The 22,327-nt window shown below is 39.9% G+C and overlaps 1 protein-coding gene across 2 annotated transcripts in view; it reads left to right on the top strand.

Annotated features, from left to right (window-relative positions):
- The window catches only part of POLA1 (DNA polymerase alpha 1, catalytic subunit), a 290,758-nt gene that overhangs the window by 13,779 nt on the left and 254,652 nt on the right, over nt 1-22,327 (top strand). For both annotated transcript variants that reach the window (XM_078065178.1, XM_078065179.1), the window contains exons 5-16: nt 1,701-1,816; nt 2,271-2,333; nt 3,190-3,282; nt 3,714-3,801; nt 4,096-4,297; nt 4,386-4,564; nt 10,500-10,612; nt 11,372-11,488; nt 12,713-12,787; nt 13,683-13,821; nt 14,568-14,722; nt 20,157-20,241. In XM_078065178.1, coding sequence (XP_077921304.1) covers nt 1,701-1,816; nt 2,271-2,333; nt 3,190-3,282; nt 3,714-3,801; nt 4,096-4,297; nt 4,386-4,564; nt 10,500-10,612; nt 11,372-11,488; nt 12,713-12,787; nt 13,683-13,821; nt 14,568-14,722; nt 20,157-20,241 — 1,425 coding nt within the window. The remainder of the gene's footprint in view (nt 1-1,700; nt 1,817-2,270; nt 2,334-3,189; nt 3,283-3,713; nt 3,802-4,095; nt 4,298-4,385; nt 4,565-10,499; nt 10,613-11,371; nt 11,489-12,712; nt 12,788-13,682; nt 13,822-14,567; nt 14,723-20,156; nt 20,242-22,327) is intronic.

Raw genomic sequence — 22,327 nt, 5'->3', positions numbered from 1 at the left:
TATATATATATATATATATATATATTTAAAGATTTTATGTATTTGTTTGACAGAGAGAGACACAGTGAGAGGTAACACAAGCGGCAGGCAGAGGGAGAGGGAGAAGCAGGCTTCCCGCCGAGCAGGGAGCCTAATGCAGGGCTCGATCCCAGGACCCTGGGATCATGACCTGAGCCGAAGGCAGTCCCTTAACGACTGAGCCACCCAGGCGCCCCTGTTTATATATTTTTTATGTGCACATTCCTTTTGGGTTTGGGGGATTTTTAAATCCAGGGCATTTTTTTAATCAGAGAAATTGGTCCTTTATCTGCAAAACATTGTAAACATTTTCTCATGTTTTGTCTTTAAACTTGTTTCTGTTGTAATTGAATTTATCAGTTTTTTTTTTTTTCTTGCAGATGGATTTTGAATCAGTTAGAAAGACTTTCCCCACACCCAGGTTACAAAGGAACTTGCCCCCCCCCCCTTTTTTAAGAGATGGGGAGAGAGAGTGAGGGAGAGAAAGAGAATCTTAAGCAGGTTCCATGCCCAGCACAGAGCCCGATACAGGGCTCCATCTCACAACCCTGAGATCATGACCTGAGCTGAAATCAAAAGTCGGAGGCTTAACTGACTGTGCCACCCAGATGCCCTGGAACTTGCCTTTTTATTAAAGTCTTGCATATTCTCATGTTAAAAATTTTGATCTGTGATTTATTTGGTGTTTATACTGGCTTACTTCTTTACAGATGGGTAGCCAGCACTACTTATTAAAAAGTCCATCTTCTCCCCAGTGATAGGAGATGCCACCTTTATTATGTGCTAAATGCCATAAGTAATTTGGTCTTTTCCGGATTCAATTTTCTATTTCATCTGGTCTGAGTATTCTTACGCCACTACCACACTATATAAGCTATTCATTCTAGGTCTTTTTGAGGTAGAGATTTCTCTGGAATGGATCAGAAAGAGAGAGTAAAACTGACAGTATTAGAAGAATTCGTAGGTGATTTACACATGGCCGTAAGAGAAAACATATGGCACAAGTTGTTCTTTACTGAGCAGATGTGTCCGTGCCATTTAGTGTTGTTATAACATATTGTGTGTGTGTAGTTGCTGTTCCTCATAAGATGGAAATTAGGATGCTATACTACCATGACTGGTAATCCTATTTCTTCATAGTTTTCCTGCCAGATTCAGGATAGCATTAAAAAGATGATCTCATGAAGGCTGCTAGACTAATCCCCTGGTTCCAGATGAGCTTGATCATTTTATTTCTCTTGGGAAAAAAACAAAAAAAACCCCCACATTTTAATAAGATTTTTATTCACACTAATAATAGCCATTAAACAGTCCCACTTAATAACTTACTCTGGTATTCAACTAGTATTTCATCAGTTTTTCTAAGATTTTATTTTTAATATCTTTACACACGATGTGGGGCTCAGACTTACAACCCTGAGATGAAGAGTCACATACTTTACTGACTGAGCCAGCCAGGTGCCCCATTATCAGTTTTCATAACATTTAGCCCAAATTTTCCTGAATTAAGCTGCTTTTAACAATTCTTTCCTGTGTACCATGTATAAAATCTCATATTTTGTATTTTTAATTCTTTATGTTTTTCTTCTCATTCTCCTATACAGAGGGCAGGTGACTTGGCTTTTAGTTTCCCATGTTGATTTTTGCCAGTACATGTTCATAAATCAATTATATTCCAACAGGAAAAGATGATAAAGCACGTACCAAAGACAAGAGGAATGTAAAGAAGGCTGCGGTGACAAAACCAAACAATATCAAGTCAATGTTCATTGCTAGTGCTGGGAAGAAGACTGCAGATGTGAGTTTCGTGGTTTTCTGATATTTTGTCTTTTCCTTTGAGAAGTAAATTTAGTATTTGTATAGACAATAGGTGCTCAATGTATTTGAGCTCAGCTATTTCAGTTGTGTTTTCCTGATTTCAGTCACGAAGGTGGATGTAGATTTCCAGGTGAATTTAGGTACCTCATTGTTTGGAACTTGGAGATAGAAAAGTGAATGAAAAGCTGCACGGACAGTGTGTTTGTTTCATTGATTAGCAGGAGGATCATGGAATGAGGGTGAAAACAGGATGGGAGCTCTAGGTTTAGGAGTTAATGTACACAGGTCATTGTTAAGACCTGTGAACAGTAGATGAGTACTCAGGACTGAAGAGGCAAGGACTGACTGGTTGGGTTCTTCCTTTCACAGACATGGGCGGGGTGAAAACGTGAAGTGCAGGGCTTTTTCATTCTCCCTCTCTTTATAATTTCCAGAAAGCTATAGACTTGTCCAAGGATGATCTGCTAGGTGACATTCTACAAGATCTGAACACTGAGGTAAGTCATTCTCTGGGAGTTGTCAAATATACAGGGGACATGGCTGAAGAAACAATTCGGTAATTTTACAAAACAGACTGTTGCTAGAATTTAAAACAGAAAATTCAACAATACCACCACATGCACCCCCCAAAAAAAAACCCCTACAAAAAAAAACCAACCCCCCTGCCCAAACACCTCTCCAAATTGGTTTCTTACCGCTTTAGGTGAGTAGTTTCCAGCTGTTAGAAGCTATGCAATTATGTCGACGGGGCCGCCTGGGGATGTGTTTGAGATAGTAAGAATACACACACGAGTCTGTTCTGGGAATGCGCACTGCTTGTGTTCAGTTGCTGCAGTGTATGTTCCCGAAAGAGATTGAGACCTGTCAGTCTGCACAATCAGGCATGAGATGCTCATCTTGAATTGAGAGAGTAAGTGAAGGAAGAGTCGGAGCTGTCGCTGAGAGAACTCAGACAGGCTCAGCTGCTCTGGGAATTTGCAGTTGGGCTATTTCACGTGAAGACTCACTTAGAGGTGTGTTTCTCAGTAACCCTTGATTAGAACAACTGACAGCAACACGTGTGGTTCTAGTTTGACAGTTTTTAAATGTAATATCCTGGAAGGGTTGGGGAAAAGTATGTTAAGTTGTAAAAAGAAAAAATTGGTGAGAGGTGGATTTAATATCTATTCTGGTTTTCTTGTGAGTCTGTGGTATTGTTGCTATAGTAACTGCAGTACATGAACATAGATCTACAGGGGGAGCAGGGAAGGAAAAAAATGCTTTGCTTATTGGGCTTCAATGGGGGAAGAAATGTACTTTTTCTGTCTTGTGGTAAGCCAAGCATGGCAGGCTATGTCTTACTCCTCCTTTTAGAAACCTCAAATAACTCCACCACCTATAATGATACCAAAGAAGAAAAGATCCATTGGAGCTTCACTGAATCCTTTCTCTGTGCACACCTCCAAGGTAAAGTGTGTGGAAATACCTTCAATCTTGATTTATATTATTGCTTAAAACTTACTTTATTGATTTTCTATATGAGGGAATTGCTTTTGAATTTGTTCTTGATTTTTGTTTTAAATTAGGACTCCTATTTCATTATATAGTTTCATGTATTTCAAAAATAGCATGTGCCTGGTTTTTTCATAGTAAATTTTTAGTAACTAGTATGTGTTTATTATAGGTATTACAGCTGTGCTAAATGCAATGATTTTCTTCCTGGAAACAAGTATTTTTTTGTAAACATAGGTAACAGTAAAATAATGGAAGCCGTTACATTAATAATACATAAAATTGTTGTATAAATGGGAACTGTCATTTTCTCTGGTCAGGGTAGGACAGTTACGTATTTTTTGGTATGCAGGTCTAACTGACTGAACATTTAAAAATATTTACAGGCAGTTCCTTCAGGAAAAACTGCTTCCCCTGTCTCAAGGAAGGAGCCTCCGTTAACTTCAGTTCCTCTTAAACGTGCTGAATTTGCTGGTAAGTCTGACGTCAGGCAGACCTACAAGGGTGTTGAGCAGTTGCAAAATGCTGTCAGAAATGGAGGCGCCGTGAAGGAGGAAGTGGAGGTGATTTTGCAGGTATTGTGATGGCAGGTTCAGTTGTGAAAGATTTGAATCCACAGCAGTAAAAGTTAAAAAACATCCAGCTTGGAGATGGAAGAGAAATGCAAACACAGTGTGGGAGAAAGGGTAGGCCGCCATCGCCGTGCTGGGGAGGCCCTTGTGTTCCACAGCAGTGGTACGTGATAGTAATGTGTGATGACGCCTACAGGAGAGCCGCTGCCAGCGTTGTGTATAGATGACAAGGAGGACTCAGGAGCAATGGATTTTGAAGATGGTGACTTTGATGAGCCCATGGAGGCTGAGGAAGTGGATGTGGAGCCTGTGGCTGTCAAGACTTGGCACCAAGAGAGTGAGCCAGCAGAGAGTGTGAAACGTGAGGCAGATCCTGGGAAAGGGACCACGTCCTACTTGTAAGAGCATTTTATGACATTTTTGGCAAGTAGCACTACGAATTACTCAGTTGGATTTTGAAAGGTTTTCAAAATGTAATTTCTGCAGGGGAAGTTTTCTCCCAGATGTTTCTTGTTGGGACATTGATCAGGAAGATGACAGCAGTTTCTCAGCCCAGGAAGTCCAAGTGGATTCCAGTCACCTCCCACTGGTCAAAGGGACAGACGAGGAGCAAGTGTTTCAGTTTTATTGGCTGGATGCTTATGAAGATCAGTACAACCAACCAGGTAATCATATGTATGTCTTTAATATAGAATATTGCCTTTCCCTTAAGTGGTTTAGTTATTATAATTGACAAAGGCTCTGTCCTCACGTACGTGTATAGTAAGAGAGCAGCACTCATTCATTGTAAAGTTTGTGAGCAACCCAGCTTGAGAGGAGCTGTGGTATGAATAATCAATCCTTAAAAATGTTTTTTTCTGTAAACCAGTTATATGTGATTTTGGAACGTGTACTTGTAGTTTACCTTCGATGTATCTAAAGTTGTAGTTACACGCTTTATTTTAAATGGAATCAGTCATTAATTTGTTTCTTTATCCGGCACATTGAACACCTGTTGTGTGCTAGGCACTGAGATGGCATGAACAAGCTAGACAAATTCCCGATCCTAATGGAGCTTACATTCTAGTGGGGTCGGGGCGGGGAATGGGCGGTAAATAAGGTAAGTTGATAAATCGTATGAAGGCATTTAGTTGGGGGATGGTTGAGGAAGGCCTGTCTGAGGAGACTACCATTGGGCTGAGATTTGAGGCACATGCTGTGCTGAATAAAGAGCATTTCAGCCTGAGGAACCAGTGAGCACAGAGGCCTGGAGAGAGAAAGGAGGCCTATGTGGTTGTAGCACAGTAAATCAAGGGACAAGATTGGTAGAAAATGAAGTTGGAGACAAAGGCAAAGGGCAGATAATGAAGGACCTTGAAAGCCATATTGAGGAATTTAGATCTTACTCTAAGAGCAGAGGGGGATGCGGTGGAGGATTTTAAGTGCTGGTGGAGCGAGGGTGGTGGTCATATGGTTGGGTTTACAGTTTAACAAGAGCCTTCCGGTTTGTGTGGAGAATAGTGTGTTTGGGGGGAGGGGGGAGACTGGAATCAGGCTAGTGAGGAAGCCTTGGAGAACAGTCAGTCCAGGGCAGGCATGCTAGTTACTTGGCCTAGTGGTGGCTGTGGAGAAGGAGAGAAGTGGATGTATCTCACGTGTATTTTGACATGAACCTGTCTATGGATTGATGTGGGGGCTGACAGAAGGAGGAATCAAGGATGATTCCCAGGTCCTCCTCCGAATGAACTGAAAATGTGAATTCTGACTCAAAGCCAGGAGGCTCTCTAGTTTCTTTTTTTTACTCCTTGAGCCCTTCTTCACCACAGGGCTGGGCATGCCAAAGTATGTCAGATTAATATAAAATACTGTACATATCCTGAAATAGAGTTGCCTTTATTCAGATCCATGTCTGGGTGTGAGGGTAGATGCAACTTTGCATTTTTCAAAGTGGTTTCCTGGAGGTTGCATCCAGTGAAAATAGAGTATCAGTAAAGCAAGTGAATGAGTAGGAAGTGTAAGTATTAACCATCAGACTTGAAGGCCAGATTTACCTTAAAGATAATCAGGCATTGACTAACTGGAAAGTTGTTACTGTCTCTGCAGAGGGGAGGCAGAAGCAATAATAAGCTTCGGCATATCACATGCATAGGAACACATGCAGAGCCATTTGAGTAGCAAACTGCCACGCGTTAGTTTCTTAGGTAAAGAATAAGCCATCTTAGAAATGGTATCTACTTTAGCTGCGACAAGATAATTTGGTTAGACCCTCTCACCTCCTTGGTTACCTCTTTGCTACTCACCAGTGGAAGGTAGACTGGTAAGTGGGATTGCGTGAGGCTGAGCAAGTATTTCCCATCCATTGCTGAAACCCTGGCCTGCCCCGTTGTATGGCTTCAGGGGGACACCATTTTCACATGTGCTTCATGTGTTTTAGGCTCCCCGGAGCACAACACTGTGGCGCTTGCTGGAGTTGTGTGATGTGGTGGGCCTGCCCTTCCCAATGCTAATCCCTTTGCTATATTCGCTCGATGCTGGATTTGATTCCCTGTCTTGGTTAATGGTCCCGCCAAAACCAGAAAATTGGGAATAAGCCTTGATTGCCCCATTCCTTCACTTTCCTCACCAAGTCTTGTTAATTTTCCCCTCCTGAAGTAGACAAGCTGTCTTCTCTTTCTACTTGCAGCTTCCACCTCTGATTCCTTCTTGCCTACTGAAACCATTGCACCAGCTTCCTAAGGGATCCCTCAGCTGTCATCCCCTACATTGCTGCCAGAGCGATTGCTCAGAAGGGTAGCACTGTTCACATCATTCCCTTGTTTTAAAAAAAAAAAGAAAACTCCGTGGCTGCTCCCTACAATGTAAAGTCCAAGTTCCTTAACAAGTCTTCTGATACCATGTACGACTTTTGTGTTCTAGAGATAGTTGCCTTTATGTACCTGTTGCTCTTTATACCGTGTTCCCTTACTCCTTGTGTTTGGCTCAGCCCAGGTGTGTCATGTCCTGGAAGTTTTCCTAATCCTCCAGACTGGCCTAAGGGCCCTTCCCCTGGTACCCCATCCTACCCTTTCCCATCATACTGTTTGTCATATTATTTTGTAAAGATCTGATTCTGCATTTTTCTTGCCCCAAAGCCTTTTATTTAACTCCTGGGTGGCTGGGACCTTTTATTTTCAGCTTCTGTATGGTACCAAGCACATAGTAGGGATTTAATAAATGTCCATTGAAATAAACTGCGCAGCAACTGACAGTCCTGTAGATGCACATGAAAGGTTTCAGAGAGCCAGAGGTGCGTTCACTGCTTTTGCTGAGATTGCCTCTTAAAGCCTTATAGTGGCGTAGGGGAAGAATGGGTCACATAGAGATGAATGGTGCCCCCCTCCCCCGTTAATCCAATTGCCCAATGTCAATTGCCAAGCATTAGAACCTTAAGAAACAACAATCTTCTTTCCTGTGTAAAATGAGTTTATTATTTCCACCTTTTGTTTACTGTTTTTTTTTTAAAGATTTTATTTAGTCATTTGACAGAGAGAGACACAGCGAGAGAGGGAACACAAGCAGGGGGAGTGGGAGAGGGAGAAGCAGGCTTCCCGCCGAGCAGGGAGCCCGATGCGGGGCTCGATCCCAGGACCCTGGGATCATGACCTGAGCCGAAGGCAGACGCTTAACGACTGAGCCACCCAGGCGCCCCTGTTTACTGGTTGATACTCTTTTTTTCTTAAAGTCTTTTTTTTTAAGATTTTATTTATTTGAGAGAGAAAGAGAGAGAAAGCACAAGTAGAGGGAGAGGCAGAAGGAGAAGAAGGCTCCCTGCTGAGCAGGGAGCCCGATGTGGCGCTAGATCCCAGTACCCTGGGATCATGACCTGACGCTTAACTGACTGAGCCAACCAGGCACCCCGGCTGATACTCTTTAAAAAAACAAACAGCATGGTTTTGCAGGACAGGGTCTAGAGCTGCACTGTCCACTGTGGTACCAAACATGTCCACATGTAGCTCTTTAAATTTAGATTTATTTTTTTTAAAGATTTTATTTATTTATTTGATAGAGAGATAGCGAGAGAGGGAGCACAAGCAGGGGGAGTGGCAGAGGGAGAGGGAGAAGCAGGCTTCCGACAGAGCAGGGAGCCCAATGCAGGGCTCGATCCCAGGACCCTGGGATCATGACCTGAGCCGAAGGCAGACACTTAATGACTGAGCCACCCAGGTGCCCCTAAATTTAGATTTAAATTAAAATGAAATAAAATTTAAAATTCAGCTTCTCAGCCAGTAGCCACATTTCAAATGCTTTAATAGCCACACGTGGCTAGTAGCTACCATATCCATGGATGGCAAAGATAACAGAACAGTTGTGTCATCACAGAAATTTCTAATGGCTAGTGCTCATCTGTAGTAATAGGTGTTGGAGGTTAAGATTGAGGCATTGAAGCAACCAATTTATGATATGTATTGTTACCGAATTCCTGGTACCACCATAGTCAAGGATCGGCCTTTTCAAGCACTATTAGGAAATATTTTGCATTTGAAAGAGGTACTAGTCTGTTATTGCCCTCTCTTCCAAATGCCATGGTAAAAGGAAATTTCTAGTGCTGGAGAAAGCCTCAGACAATCTGGTCTAGTTACAGAGGGGGAAGCTAAGGCTCCAAAAGGTAAAGTGGGCAGCCGTTAGTGGCAGAGTTCTGGGCTTCTCACCCTCAGTCCACTGTGCTGTTGTGTGGTACTTCTTAAGCTGTGTCCTCTGTGATTGATGCCAACGGGTTAAAAAGGATGGCTTGGAAAAAAAAGTCCTTTAATCTCAGGGGGTTGAACAGTTTCATCATGATAGCAGGTAATGATCACTGAGCCTTGGTGAAATCAATGCTGCTAATAAAAACGAAGTACTCCCAAAGACCCTGTTATTGTGTCTCACTTTCTTACAGATTCTAAGTAAGTCAGTTGTTGCTGAATGCTCCATAATTATGAAAAGAATCTTACTCTTTGCATATGGGAAGATATCCTGTCTTCATTATGACTTTTTCAAGGTTGAATAATCCTGACTGCACCTGGTTTCAGCTAGTAACTTTGGGGGGAATGTAATCTTTGTTTACCATGATCTTTTTGTGGCAAATGAGGCATAAACAGTGTCAAATGTGTGCATGAAGTGTGATATTAGTTTGACTGTAAAATGAGCTATTTGAATCTGTGAATCCAATATTAGGGTCTTTATTTTTCTTTGCATGGAATTTTGTTTTTTCGTCTCTAACTGTTGTGAGGATGACTTTTAATTTTCTGAGCTCCTGTGATTTTTTTCTTTTATAATCATTCCCCACAGTCCTCCCTTCCCTCTCCCCTTCTTCCCCCCACCCCAGCTGAAAATCACACAACTCTTTTAAGAATTTTAATCATCTGCAGAAATGAAAATTTTTAGATGGTCTTATTTCTACTAGAACGAGTAACAAAAGGAAGCACTGATGAGCTGTCTTGTGAAACTGGAGTAATTGGCCTTGTGAACAGTAGCCTTTGCATGTGCCAGAATTTTCTTAGTGTCTTCAGACAAGTGGCTGTGTTGAGTGGCTGTGTTGATTACTGCTGTCTAATTATGCTCAGAGCTCAGGATTTTGCACAGTGGCCATCTCTTAGGTTGACTATCCAATCTCTGGAGTCCTTTCTTGATGTCCAGTTTTCAGGAACAGTGACTTGATGTCTATCTAGAAAGGCTTGTTTTTACTTTGTGGTATACATTACATAGGAATCTCAAAAGGGGCATGTCTGCTGATTTGGTTACTAGAACATTTGTTACACAGAAATAGAAGAGCAAGGAACCTGACAAACACTACCTATCCAGATTTTTAAGTAGTCTATGAGGTAGAAAGGGTAAAATAGGAGATAATAGTTGAACTGTATTATGAGATATTTATCATTATATAGAATAAGGTATATGAGATCTATTATGTTTTTCCCCAAATGCAATTTTACATATAAAAAATACTGATGTACCATACATAGTTATTATTATACATGAATGTTAATTTTTATTGGTAAGTACAAGTGCTAAAAAGCAGTTTAGTATTCTTACACTTTATAAGAGGTTTAAATAGGAGATTCGTTGGAGAATAGTTTGCTTTTTTTGTTTCTTTTAATCTGGGTAGTCTTGGTTCTAGGGAAGTTTTTTTCCCTACATTGACCTAGGGTATCTCTCTAATTTCTGAGGTATGTCTATACCGACCTGGGATGTCTCTGCAATTCCCCAGGGGTTTCTGCACTAACCTGGGGTGTCTGTCTCAGTAGTTCCCCAAGTGTGTCTACTCGGACTTGGGATGTCTCCCCAGTAACTGAGGTTTGTCTCCATTTACCTGCGATGTCTCTAATTCTAGGGAAAATGTTTACACCAACGTAGAGAATCATTCTGTCCCTTGTAACCATCTCAGTGGTTACAGGTTTTACTAGTGTGATATTGTCGTGTGGCTTAAGTACTGAGTAAGCGAACTGGGCTTGCGGAGTGGGCAGCAGATACAAATTTAGTGTAAAAAAAAAAATGCGTCATGAAGGCATAAATGTGTGGACACATTCAGTGAGCCTTTATATTGCCCCTTTAATGTGATATAATTGAAATGTTTCTTTTCTCATGGTTTTCCCTTACTTTTAGGTGTGGTATTCCTGTTTGGCAAAGTTTGGATCGAATCCGCCAAAACCCATGTGAGCTGTTGCGTCATGGTGAAAAACATCGAGCGAACACTCTACTTCCTTCCCCGAGAAACGGTAATCATTAGTGATTAGCTTCTAATTCCCAGTACATTGTATGTTTTGCCACCAGCGGTATTCTTCAACGGGGCTATGACGTCTCCACAGCCTTGATGCTGCTTTCTTGCTGCCTGCCTAGTAACCACTGGTTGTCAGCAGCTCCTTTAGAGGCTGGGAAAAATAGAGAATGGAGTAAAATGGTGTTTTTTGACTTGTTACAGTGTCAAAGTGTGAGTTTTAGTATATAATAGTATCTTCTCCCCCACTCCTCATTGCCATAGTAATCAGGGTTGGGAGTGTATGGCTCTAAAACATCACAGGGCATTTGGCCCCGTTGTCATGCTTCTGCTGTGCACGCAGCAGTACCGGTCCCTCCACAGCCATTGAACCAGCTCAGCTCCATTTGCTCCTCCTTTTTAAATTGGGACTTACCATCCACACTCCCCTACCAAGCCCAGCTCCCCCCCCCCCAAGATCTCAGGTGAACTGTGAATCTGAAGCTTCTTGGTCAGGATTTATAACTCTCTTCTCCCATTTTGTAGAATCAGTCCTTTTTATCTGATGTGCTTTTATGATGCTACTGGGAAGATTTGGGCATTGGGTTTAGTATATTTTTGGGGTCTGCTGCTATCTTTGAACTCCTCTATCTATAAGACTGTTCTTTTAAATGTTTAAATGGCTGAAGGTGAAAATTGAATTAGATTTGGGTTTCTCGTTAAAAAGATCTCATGTTCAGATACTTTTTTTCCCTCCCCTCTCCTCTCCATGGGAGAGCAGAAAATTGATCTAAATACAGGAAAAGAAACAGAAACTCTAGTTACAATGAAGGATGTTTATGATGAATTTGATGAGAAAATAGCAGCAAAATATAAAATCATGAAGTTCAAGTCCAAGGTTTGTATTTGGTGATAATTTTTCTCCCCACGTTTATTAGTTGTTTGTTCATTTCCCGACTTACAAAATAGTTCTTGTATGTCTTCTTTGTGCAAAATGTCTTTTTTGTGGCTATAATTCATTGAATGGAAATTTCATAGATATCAATATAAAATTAGTATGTAAGATTTGTAAAAATATTTTCTTTCCCTTTAAACTGCTTAGAAAATAATTTTCGTGAATTTGAATAGAAAGATAACACATAGCAAAGTAATCATTTCCAATCCTTGTAGCATATCTTGTGTTCTTTTTCTGAAATGGAGAAGAAACTCTTCTGATCTTGTTTTTATTAGTTATTGGCAGGTTGTTTTGGTCAGAAGGTTAAGGTTTTATATTTAAATATTGGGACTATGATGCTGTTTCTGATAGGACAAAAATCTGTTGTTTGTGTGTTACATATTGATCGGTCTTGATTTTAGTGTGATTATAAATGACACCTTTGGCCATCATCATAGAGGCTTGTAACTCAGCATACTTTTAACAGTGATTGCAGGAGAGGAGGATTGAGTTGCTGAAGATAAGGTTAATCATCTTAACTATTTGAGCTTTGAATTATGGCTGATGGATCAGTTCTCTAAAATTCTAGAAATAGTGTGGTATAATAGTGAAGAGCATAGGTGCTGGGACCAGACTGCTTGTGCTTTAAGTCCTAGCCATACGACTTTGTAGTGTGTGACCTTGGACAAGGGCTGAGTGAATTCTCTGGGCCTGTTTGTTCACCTGAGAAATGGGACCCTATTTCAAGAGTTGTTGGAAGAGTTAAGCCACTGAATTCTTATCAGGTGATTAGAACAGTCCTTGGTACTTCGTAAGCACTCAGTAAATATGAGCTATAATTTTAATGCTAATATTAATTCTTCTAGCAAGATGGAGTTGGTTAATATCAAAGAGTAGCAAATGATTTAATACATTAACATTATAAAAATCTTTAATCTTTTATTTCCCTTCTTGAATGCAAATATTTCTAAGTTCTCTAGTGTCCAGGAGAAGTCTTGTCATTGGGTGTTTTAGTCCTAGTGGAAAGGGGGAAAGGGTGCTGTTTTGGCTTTATTTACCTTTGTGTTCCATAAGGATACTAGATTCCTCAGTGTTGAATACAGGGACATGTGTTGTGCATGTAATGCTTGTCATTTTAATTTGTGAAAAGTTTTTGTCTTAATGATTTTTAAATATCTACTTACCCAGCCAGTGGAAAAGAACTATGCTTTTGAGATACCTGATGTTCCAGAAAAATCTGAGTACTTGGAAGTTAGATACTCGGTAAGTCAAAGAAAATTACTGGGTTTTGGTTGAGCATGACATTTCTCTATTTTTGGAATTTTAACTGGCTTTCAATTAGGAGTATCAGCAGGGCTCCTCAGGCCCACAGTTCATTGAGGTGGACTTACAGTAATGAATAATTAAAATGGATAAAATTAATTTGAATATATAGAATACTGGTTGTACTGCCTTTCTTGGCTTTCAAGTATGCATCTTTAAATAAATAAGTTGAAACTGCACAACTGCTTACTTGTCAAGTGGAATAAATGCCACATGATGGAGTTGAACATCATTAGTCTGTTGAAGTGTCCCTTCTGAGCAGCAGAAAGGTGAGAGGACCATCAGTAGCGTCGCTGTAGTGCTGCTTTGCTCCCCTGATAGGCAAGGTCATTGCTGCGCGATGTTAATTAACTGGGCCTTAACCTCTTTTTACCTTTGTTAGAGAGTTTTGATCTCACAATGTTGGAAAAGGAAAACTGTTAAGAAATGTTTCTGACAGTGGTGATGAAAAGTACCATAGAAGCATTTTAAATGAGTTCCACTCTTGCTTTTATTCTTCTAATGGAGTGGTACTTATTTGGCTATTCTTTATCAGTAAGGCATGTACAGCTCTGGACAGAAATCCTCTTTTGGGGGAGCTTCTTGGCCTATTTTTCTTCTAATGGATGCCATCAAGATGCATTATTTTGTCATTGTGAATTGTTTTTGTGTCCTACTGTGAATTGTTTTGGATTTCATTTGTTGCAAATTACATTTCATATGTATCAAAGAGGTTTCTTCCGGTGGTTTGTAGAGAGGCTTTTGTTTATTTCAAATACAGACTTTGGAAAATGTGAAGTAATAGTTTTAAACAAAAAAGGGTTTTCGTTTTTTTCTTCCTCTTTGCCTTCTTCAGGCTGAAATGCCGCAGCTTCCTCAGGATTTGAAAGGAGAAACTTTTTCTCATGTATTTGGGACCAACACATCCAGCCTGGAAATGTTCTTGATGAACAGAAAGATCAGAGGACCTTGTTGGCTTGAAGTGAAAAATCCACGTAAGGAAACATTTATGTTTGGAAAGCCAGATTGCTGATAGAGGCGGTTTTTAGAAGTTAAGGAATTGGTCTGTGTATTTCAGTGCGTCTACTTCCTTTTTTATGTTGTTTTCCTCAAGGTGTTCTTGAGTGAGTATAGGGAATATGTTTGGAGCCACTTGATCCCTGCGGTGCCTGGCAGTTTAGTGGGAGGGAGGCCTTCATGAGCCCAGGTGGTCGTTGGCATGCATCCCTCTTTGTGCTGCTGTTGGCATGTATTTCTGAGCCGGCTGATGATGCCCACCTGCTTACATAGTGGACTGGTGGCCTCTGAAGGAGGGCAAGCATCAGTGCCAGAGGTGGCGAGTGCTTGTTTGGTTTCTTACCTGATGTTTTCCAGTGTTTGCATCTGTGATGTTTGGCTTCATGAATCTCTTAAAAATGCTTTGTGATTCCTCCAGGGTGTTTTTTTTTTTTTTTTAAACCTATTTGGGTCCTGGATTCTTCAGAAAATCAGATGAAAGCTGTGGACCTTTTTCCCAAGAAGATGAACGTGTGTATACATACACACACACACACACACACACACACACACGGCTTTGCATACAATCCAGTAATTGGGCTTATTTTTAGTTAGATGTTGTAATAAGACATTCTTATGAGAATATGGCTTTGCAGACTATCTCAGTTAATCACAGATATCTTAATTATAGTAGTTTTCCTTTTTCAGCAATGGCTATTGATGTGTTGTGTCTATTCTCTTTCAGAGCTCTTGAATCAGCCAGTCAGTTGGTGTAAAGTTGAGGCAATGGCCTTGAAACCAGACCTGGTGAATGTGATTAAAGATGTTGGTCCTCCTCCACTCGTGGTCATGTCTTTCAGCATGAAGACAATGCAGAATGCAAAGACACATCAAAATGAGGTAAAGAAATAGGGCAGATTTGTGTACCTATGCTTTAGATGCAATGCTTGCTGAACTGTACAACTGTTCTACAAGGGGAAATTGTTCTTTCTGGAGGAGAAAGAATAGTAATGCACTACCAGACTCCGTTTTGGAGAATGAACTGAATTTGTTGGATGTTGGAGTTTTTCTTTAAAGACTTAAACTGCTGGACTTATTTTTATTTTTTGTTTTTTGAATTTTTTATTTTGGCAAACTTTAAGTGGACTTGGAATAATATAATGAACTCCCATATTCCTTTTACTCATATTCAGTAGTTAGTAAGATTTTGGCACACTTGTTTACCCCCCTCTTTTTTTTTTTCCTGTTGAAGTATTTTTTTTTTTTTTTTTTTTAAAGATTTTATTTATTTATTTGAGAGAGAGAGTGAGAGAGAGGGAGAGCACAAGAGGGGGGAGCGGGAAGAGGGAGAAGCAGACTCCCCGCTGAGCAGGGAGCCCGATGCGGGACTCGATCCCGGGACTCCAGGATCATGACCTGAGCCGAAGGCAGTCGCTTAACCAACTGAGCCACCCAGGCACCCCCTGTTGAAGTATTTTAAAAGCTGAGGTCAGATATTGTGTAATTTACCATTGTATACTTTGGTACGCATCTCTCAAAACATGCACACTTTCTTGCACTTAGTAACTATACTGGTGATACCTTGATACCATCTAAAATAGTCCATATTCACATGATTCTGTTTATCAAAAATGTCTTTTTTTATTGAATTATATTTGACATCTCTTAGTTTCATGTGTACCACATAGTGATTTGATGTTCTTATGCGTTACAAAATGATCACCGCGATAGGTCTGGCAATCATCTGTCACCATATAAAGTTATTACAGTATTACTGACTCAGAAATGTTTTCTACCAGTTGGTTTACTTGAATCAGGGTCCATATAAGATTCACAGATGCTGTTTCATTTTTATGTCTCTTGAATCTCTTTTAAATGGGAGCAGCTCCCTCCCACCGTCTTTTTCCATTGACATTGACTTATTTAAGAATCATTTTCATTGTCTCATAGAATGTCCCATTTTCTGTGTTTGGTTCCTTGTGTCATTGGACTTCTTCCTCTATACCAGGGGTTGGCACAGTATGGCCTATGGGCAAATCCAGCCTTACCATCTGTTTTTGTAAATAAAGTTTAATTGAAAGACATCATGTCTATTCGTTTACGTGTTATCTGCAGTTGCTGTAGAGTTAGTAGTCATGACAGGGGCCATGTGACCTGAAAGCCTAAAATACGTAGTATCTGGCTCTTTACAGGACAAGTGTGCTGGCCCCTGCTAGTTAGCACTAAAGAATTGATTAGATTCAGTTTTGACTTTTTGGGTCAGTATACTTTATAGGTGGTGGTATGATGTATTTCATACTGCATTATATATCAGCTGGCGTATAATGTCTGGTTAAACCACTATTAGTGGGGCTATGATTGATTAGTGGCTTCAAGTTTTCAACTAAAGGAGGGTTTTTTAACGATGGCACTACTAATGTTTTGGGCTGAATTATTCAGTGTTGTGAGGGCTGTCCTGGGCATTGTGGGATGTTTAGCAGTGACGCTGGCCACTGCCTGATGCCAGGTAGCACCCCTCCCCCCTACCTGTGACAACCAAAAATGCCTCCACACATTTCCAGGTGTCCTCTTGAGGTGGGGAACAAAATTGTTCCCATTTGAGAACCACTGGTCTAATGACCCCCCCCTTTATTTTTTACCTGAATTAATTATTTCATTAGGACTTGTAAAACAGTTTTTTAATTCTGTCATCCTTTCCATGTTTATTAGTTAAACATGTTAAATATTAGAACGTTTATTGAATTTTTCTATAAAATTAACTTTTCCTCATTCACCACCACTATTGGTTATGCTGCAGTAGTTCATACAGGAAAGATGAGGTCAGTGTGTACTTCTTTCTCTTTCATTGCCAATTTTCTGAGTAGGAAGTTGGGGGCCTGCATTACATGCAGTGTTGACCAGTGATTTGTTTATTTTTGTTGTTACTTTTATTTTGCTTCCTCTTTTATGGAATATTATGAACTCACAGGTTTTATATTTACTCATTATGTTTCAGTTCATTGCCGTCATTATTACTGTTACTTTTGATGCTTAAATTTGTCTTTGGTCAGTGGGAGCGTCTTTATTGTTCGCTTCTAAATCCTTTTGACATTGAAGGAGATGTTTTTTAACAACAGCCTTTTGGCATTGTTTTTATTCTGAATTTTTTTTTACTATGTGATTTGATCTTTTAATAATAATTTAGTTGATGGCTGTAGTTAACAGTTAAGTGTTTGGAAAAGGTTTAATTAGTTAAAAAAAAAATACCCATCCTCTAGCCCCCAGAGTGAGGTTTCTCAATACCATTTCACAATAAAGGAAGTAGGGCTTCATGGAGAAATGGCCGATTTAGGGCAGAAAATGTCCAAGATAAGCCTGAAATACCTAGTTATACTAGAAAACAAGGACGATATTAAAATCTACTGAAGATGTGTCAGAAGGGCCTAGGAGGGGCGCCTGGGTGGCTCAGTTGGTTAAGCAACTGCCTTCGGCTCAGGTCATGATCCTGGAGTCCCAGGATCGAGTCCCGCATCAGGCTCCCTGCTCAGCGGGGAGTCTGCTTCTCCCTCTGCCCCTCCCCCCTCTCATGTGCTCTCTTTCATTCTCTCTCTCTCAAATAAATAAATAAAATCTTTAAAAAAAAAAAAAAAAAAAAAAAAGAAGGGCCTAGGAGTCAACTTGGAGTTTCCTAATGGCCAAAGATGGGACAATTTGAGTATGGATAAGGATAGCTGCAGCAGATTGCAACACATGAGTTCACACTAATCGTGTAAGCACTAACAACCCTGCATTGGTCATCTGTGAAGGCAGCTAGGGAACCAACTCACTGGTTTGAAAACTGGTAAATAAACTGATTGAATCTAGCATTTCTCTTGATCTTTTTATGAACTCATATTGTACCTCAGGTAACCGAATAATCAATGAAGGGAAGTTTCACTTTATAGAAGGTTTCCATCCAAGAAGTGATGAAGGAAAAATTGAATATTACCACTTTGCAATCCCTAATGAGATAGTGGATCGAGCAACCAGTGGTTGCTAATAGCACCAAAAGAGAGCTAACCAGACATGATGTGCCTGTGCCGTCTGATAGAAGTAACCACTAGCACCTCTGGCATACTCATGCCAAAAAACTGAATGTGATTTTGATCAGGCCTTTAGATCTAAATGTGAATTCACCGACAGTACAGAAACAGAGGAACGTGTTAAATGGTATTATTGGAATACAAGCAGCAAAACCGATACTGTGGGGATACTCTACAGGATGAATGACCCAGTTTCTTCAACAAATGAATTGCAGGGAAATAATAGGTGGTGAGATATTGTGCCTATAGTTTTACATATCAACCAATGGCAAAGTATGGACTTACTTGGTAAATAAAATTGAGATTGTTGGGAAAACATGAAAATTTGAATGCTGCCTGGATATTTAGTGATCTTAAGGAATTACTGTTAATTGTATTAGCTATGATTGTGTTACATTTTAAAAACTTACTATCTTTTAAAGTAGTGGTTCTCAATGGGGTGAGATTTTGCCCTTTAGGAGACATTTGGCCATGTCTGGAGACATTTTTGGTTGTCACAACTCTGGGGTGGAGGGCAGTGCTATTGGCAGCCAGGGATACTGCTAAACCTCCCACAGTGAACAGAACAGCCCCCATAACAAAGAATTATTTGGTCAGAAGTGTCCATAGTGCTGAGGTTGAGAAACCTTGTTTTAGAGATACATGCTGAAATATTTGTGGATAAAGTGATAGGTCTGAATTCTGCTTCAAATAATCTGGGTGGAGGCAGGAAATGGATAGGAATATTGATGGGTTGATAATTGAAGGTGAATGATGGGTATATGAGAGTTGACTTTGCTGTTTTTTCTCTTAGTAAATGTTGAGTGAGTGAGTGAGTGAGTGTGAGTGAATGAATGAATAGGAGAGACATTTTGTAGTCCTAAGTAAATTAGATGGCTTCCTAAGAGTTTAGATTACTTGGTTAATAAAGTTGTTGACTCAGCAAATGTTTCTAAACCATGTGCTAGTGTGATGGAATACTTGTGACTCAAAATACAGAGGAGGAGACAGATATTAGCCTGATAGCAGAAATAGATGTAAAACTTAGAAAAGATACATGTGCTCTGGATAGCATCAAATAAAGGAAGCTACCCAGACCTAGGAGGCCAGGAAGGTGTCACTGGTTAGGGAAACTTCTTGGGATGGTCTGAGATCAGCCCCTGTGGAAGAGTGAAGGCAGCAAGCCTGGCAGTGGGAGAAAACTGCATTGCAGTTACAGCAAAGGTCTCAGCCAATCCCAGGGAGCTCAGGCATAGCGATGACCCTTCAGAATTTCTCCAGCTTTCTTAGTAGTTGGGAGAATGAGGGCCCTTGTCCTGAAGAGGACTTCTGGGTGACACACCACAGTATCCACCCCAGAAGTCTTTTCTGAAGAAGTAGGGATGGACCTTGCATACTGGTGGGTGAGTAGGAGTTAACTAGGTACAGAGAAAGGGTTTTTTTTCCCCCTAGGTGCAGCAAGCTTTCTCCAACACGGTGCCATGGGAAGCCATTGTTGGTGTCAGCACAGAAACAGGGAGACCACTTAGGAGGCTAGTAGATGAATAGGTTGATATAAAACATTGAAATCTGGATATGAACATACAGAGGTTTAGGGAGAAAAGTCTCCTAATAACCCCAACCCTCAGAGACAACTACTATTAACGTTTTTGTGTATTTTTTTTTCTGTCTTCTCTGCATATTTTATTAAAAAGCTAGGATTTTATTATAGATGTGATTTGATTTTCTGCTTTTTTCTACAGTTTTTCCTGTGCCTCTACTGTTTCTGATCACAACAGCAGTACTTGGTGTTTACACAACATTTAGGAAGTACCATTTTTTTTTTTTTTAAAAAGTAGTCTCTACACCCAAGTCACAACCCTGAGATCTTGATTCGCATGCTCTACTGACTGAGGCAGCCAGGCGCCCCAGAAAGTACAAATTTTAAAAAGAAAATGAAGAGTACCCACAATCCCTCTTCCCCAGCTTCGTCCATGGTTGGCATCCTCCAGATTATTGGTCATGCATATCTATAGCTTGTTTTTTAAAGATTGAGTCTTTAAACATCACTTACCTGTTTCTTTTGAGATCCCTGGCTGGGAGTCAGGAGTCCTGGGTTCCAGTTCCAGGTCAGAACTTCTATTTTCCCTTCTATTTTCTCTATTTTTGTTTGTTTAAATACTTTCATAATAAAAAGTTAAAATATCCATATGGACTAAAATATTTATCTTTTAATATTCTGCGTAGTTCTGGTGAGAATGCAGAATGCATACTAGGCGTCTGATAAGTGATCTTTTTCCCTCCTTTATTTGCAGATTATTGCTGTGGCAGCTTTGGTCCATCACAGCTTTGCATTAGATAAAGCACCCCCACAGCCTCCCTTCCAGTCACACTTCTGTGGTATGTATATTTTTTTAGCTGGTCTTCTAATGGCTTGATTTTAATTTTTCTTATTTTTTCTCCGGCTGTTGGATCAGTAACTTTTTTTTTTTTTTTTTGATGTTTTCAAGAGTAGTTAGTACATATTGTTAAAGAAGTTTTTTTTTTTAATTTTTTGTCAGCTGTGGACACTGTTTTATTGGATTGGTGGCTTTTATTCATTTGGTTTATTTTGTTCAAGGAGCAGAAGTTGGGAGGCAGTTTGACATTTTTTTTTTCTGTTCCAGTGGTTATTTTATTGGGGTACTCTACTTTTTTTTTCCTAGGTCAAAATTACACTTTCACTGTTTCCTTTTCATGATGTCTTTCTAAAGCTCATCATAGAATCCTGACCAAAGTTTTCTGTGTGGTGAGGCAATATGCTAGGGCATAAATGAATGTCTGTCTATTTAGGAGGAGTTACAGTATATCAAATTAGAGTTGGGTTTGCTCTGCATAAAATTCAGTTGGTGAAAAATGTTAAACAGAAATCTGCATGCCATGAATCATGGTTCTGACCTATTCCATGGTGAGACCTTGGCCAGTTAAATAACCATTTTTTTTCTAAACAAGAAAAGGGCAGAATACTATTGATCTGTTACGTTTCCTGAAATCTTTTCCAGCCTAGAACCAGCAGTTAGATGGGGAAGCATCTCCTGTCTGATTTTGTGGGTATTGGGAAAGTGGGACTAGGAAAACAAGCAGAGAAGGGAATACCATGTATTATTATTGTGAAGTTTCACTCTTTAAGTGGGGTGGAATATATATAACAAAAAAAATGGTGAGAATATCCTGGAAAATATGTGGAAGAGAGCAGTCATGAGCTCATCTCAACATGTATTTATTCACCTGCTCTGTGTATGTCACAGTGTGAACAGCTGTTTTGAGTGGCATGGAACTTAGTGAGGGAAGCTTTGGTCATCTTTATTTTTCTAACTTTGAGAAGGTTGGTGTTCCTTCATTGTGTACTAGTTAAGGCTTTGGTGGTGGGGGGATTCCCTTTGGGCAAGACTGTTAAACATCTTCCATTCTGACGTAGATGGATAGAAGATGTTTCATGAAAGTTTTAAACAATTACAGGGACTTAGGGTTCTGTGCATGGCTATTCTTTTTTTTTTGAATTTAATCTTTTAAACTTTAAAAATTGAGGTATAATTGACATGTAACATTATTTTAGTTTCAGGTGTGCAACATGACAATTTGATAATTGTATGTATCGTGAAATGATCGCCACAATAAGTCTAATTAACATCTGTCATCATAGAAAATGGTTTTTCTTGTGATGAGAACTTTTAAGGTTTACTCTCTTGGCAACTTTCAAACATGCAAGACAGTATTATTAACTATAGTCACCATGCTGTACATTATATCTCTATGACTTATTTTATAACTGAAGTTTGCACTGTTTGACCCTCTTCACCCAGTCCCTCCTCTACCCCCACATCCCATCCCACCTCTGGCAACCATCAGTCTGTTACCTGTATCTATGACCTCATTTTGTCTTTGTTTTTTTAGATTGCACATATCAGTGAGATCATACAGTATTTATCTTTCTATGTCTGACTTTCTTTGCTTAGCATAATGCCCTTCATGGTCTGTCCATGTTGTCACAAATGGCAAGATTTTTTCCTTATTTTTTACGGCCGAATAATAATCCATTGTATAAATATACCACTTTTTTTAATCTGTTCATCCATTGATGGGCACTTAGGTTGCTTCCATTTCCTGGCTCTTGTAAATAATTTTGCAGTGAACATGTGGGTGCAGATATCTTTTCAAGTTAGTGATTTCATTTTCTTCAAATACCCAGAAGTAGAATACCTAGATCATAGGGTGTACTTATTTTTAATTTTTTGAGGAACCTCCATACTGTTTTCCACAGCGGCTGTACCAGTTTACATTCCCACTAACAGTATACAAGGGTTCACTTTACTCCACATCCTAGGCAACACTTATTATTTCTTTTTTTTCTTTTTTTAAGTAGGCTCCATGCCTACTTAGCGGGACTTGGACTTATGACCCCGAGATCAAGTGTCACATGCTCTACTGACTGCGCCAGCCAGGTGCC

This window comes from Halichoerus grypus, chromosome X (assembly GCF_964656455.1).
Source record: "Halichoerus grypus chromosome X, mHalGry1.hap1.1, whole genome shotgun sequence".
In the NCBI taxonomy this organism is placed as follows: domain Eukaryota; kingdom Metazoa; phylum Chordata; class Mammalia; order Carnivora; family Phocidae; genus Halichoerus; species Halichoerus grypus.
This window is presented reverse-complemented; position numbering and strand designations above follow the sequence as displayed.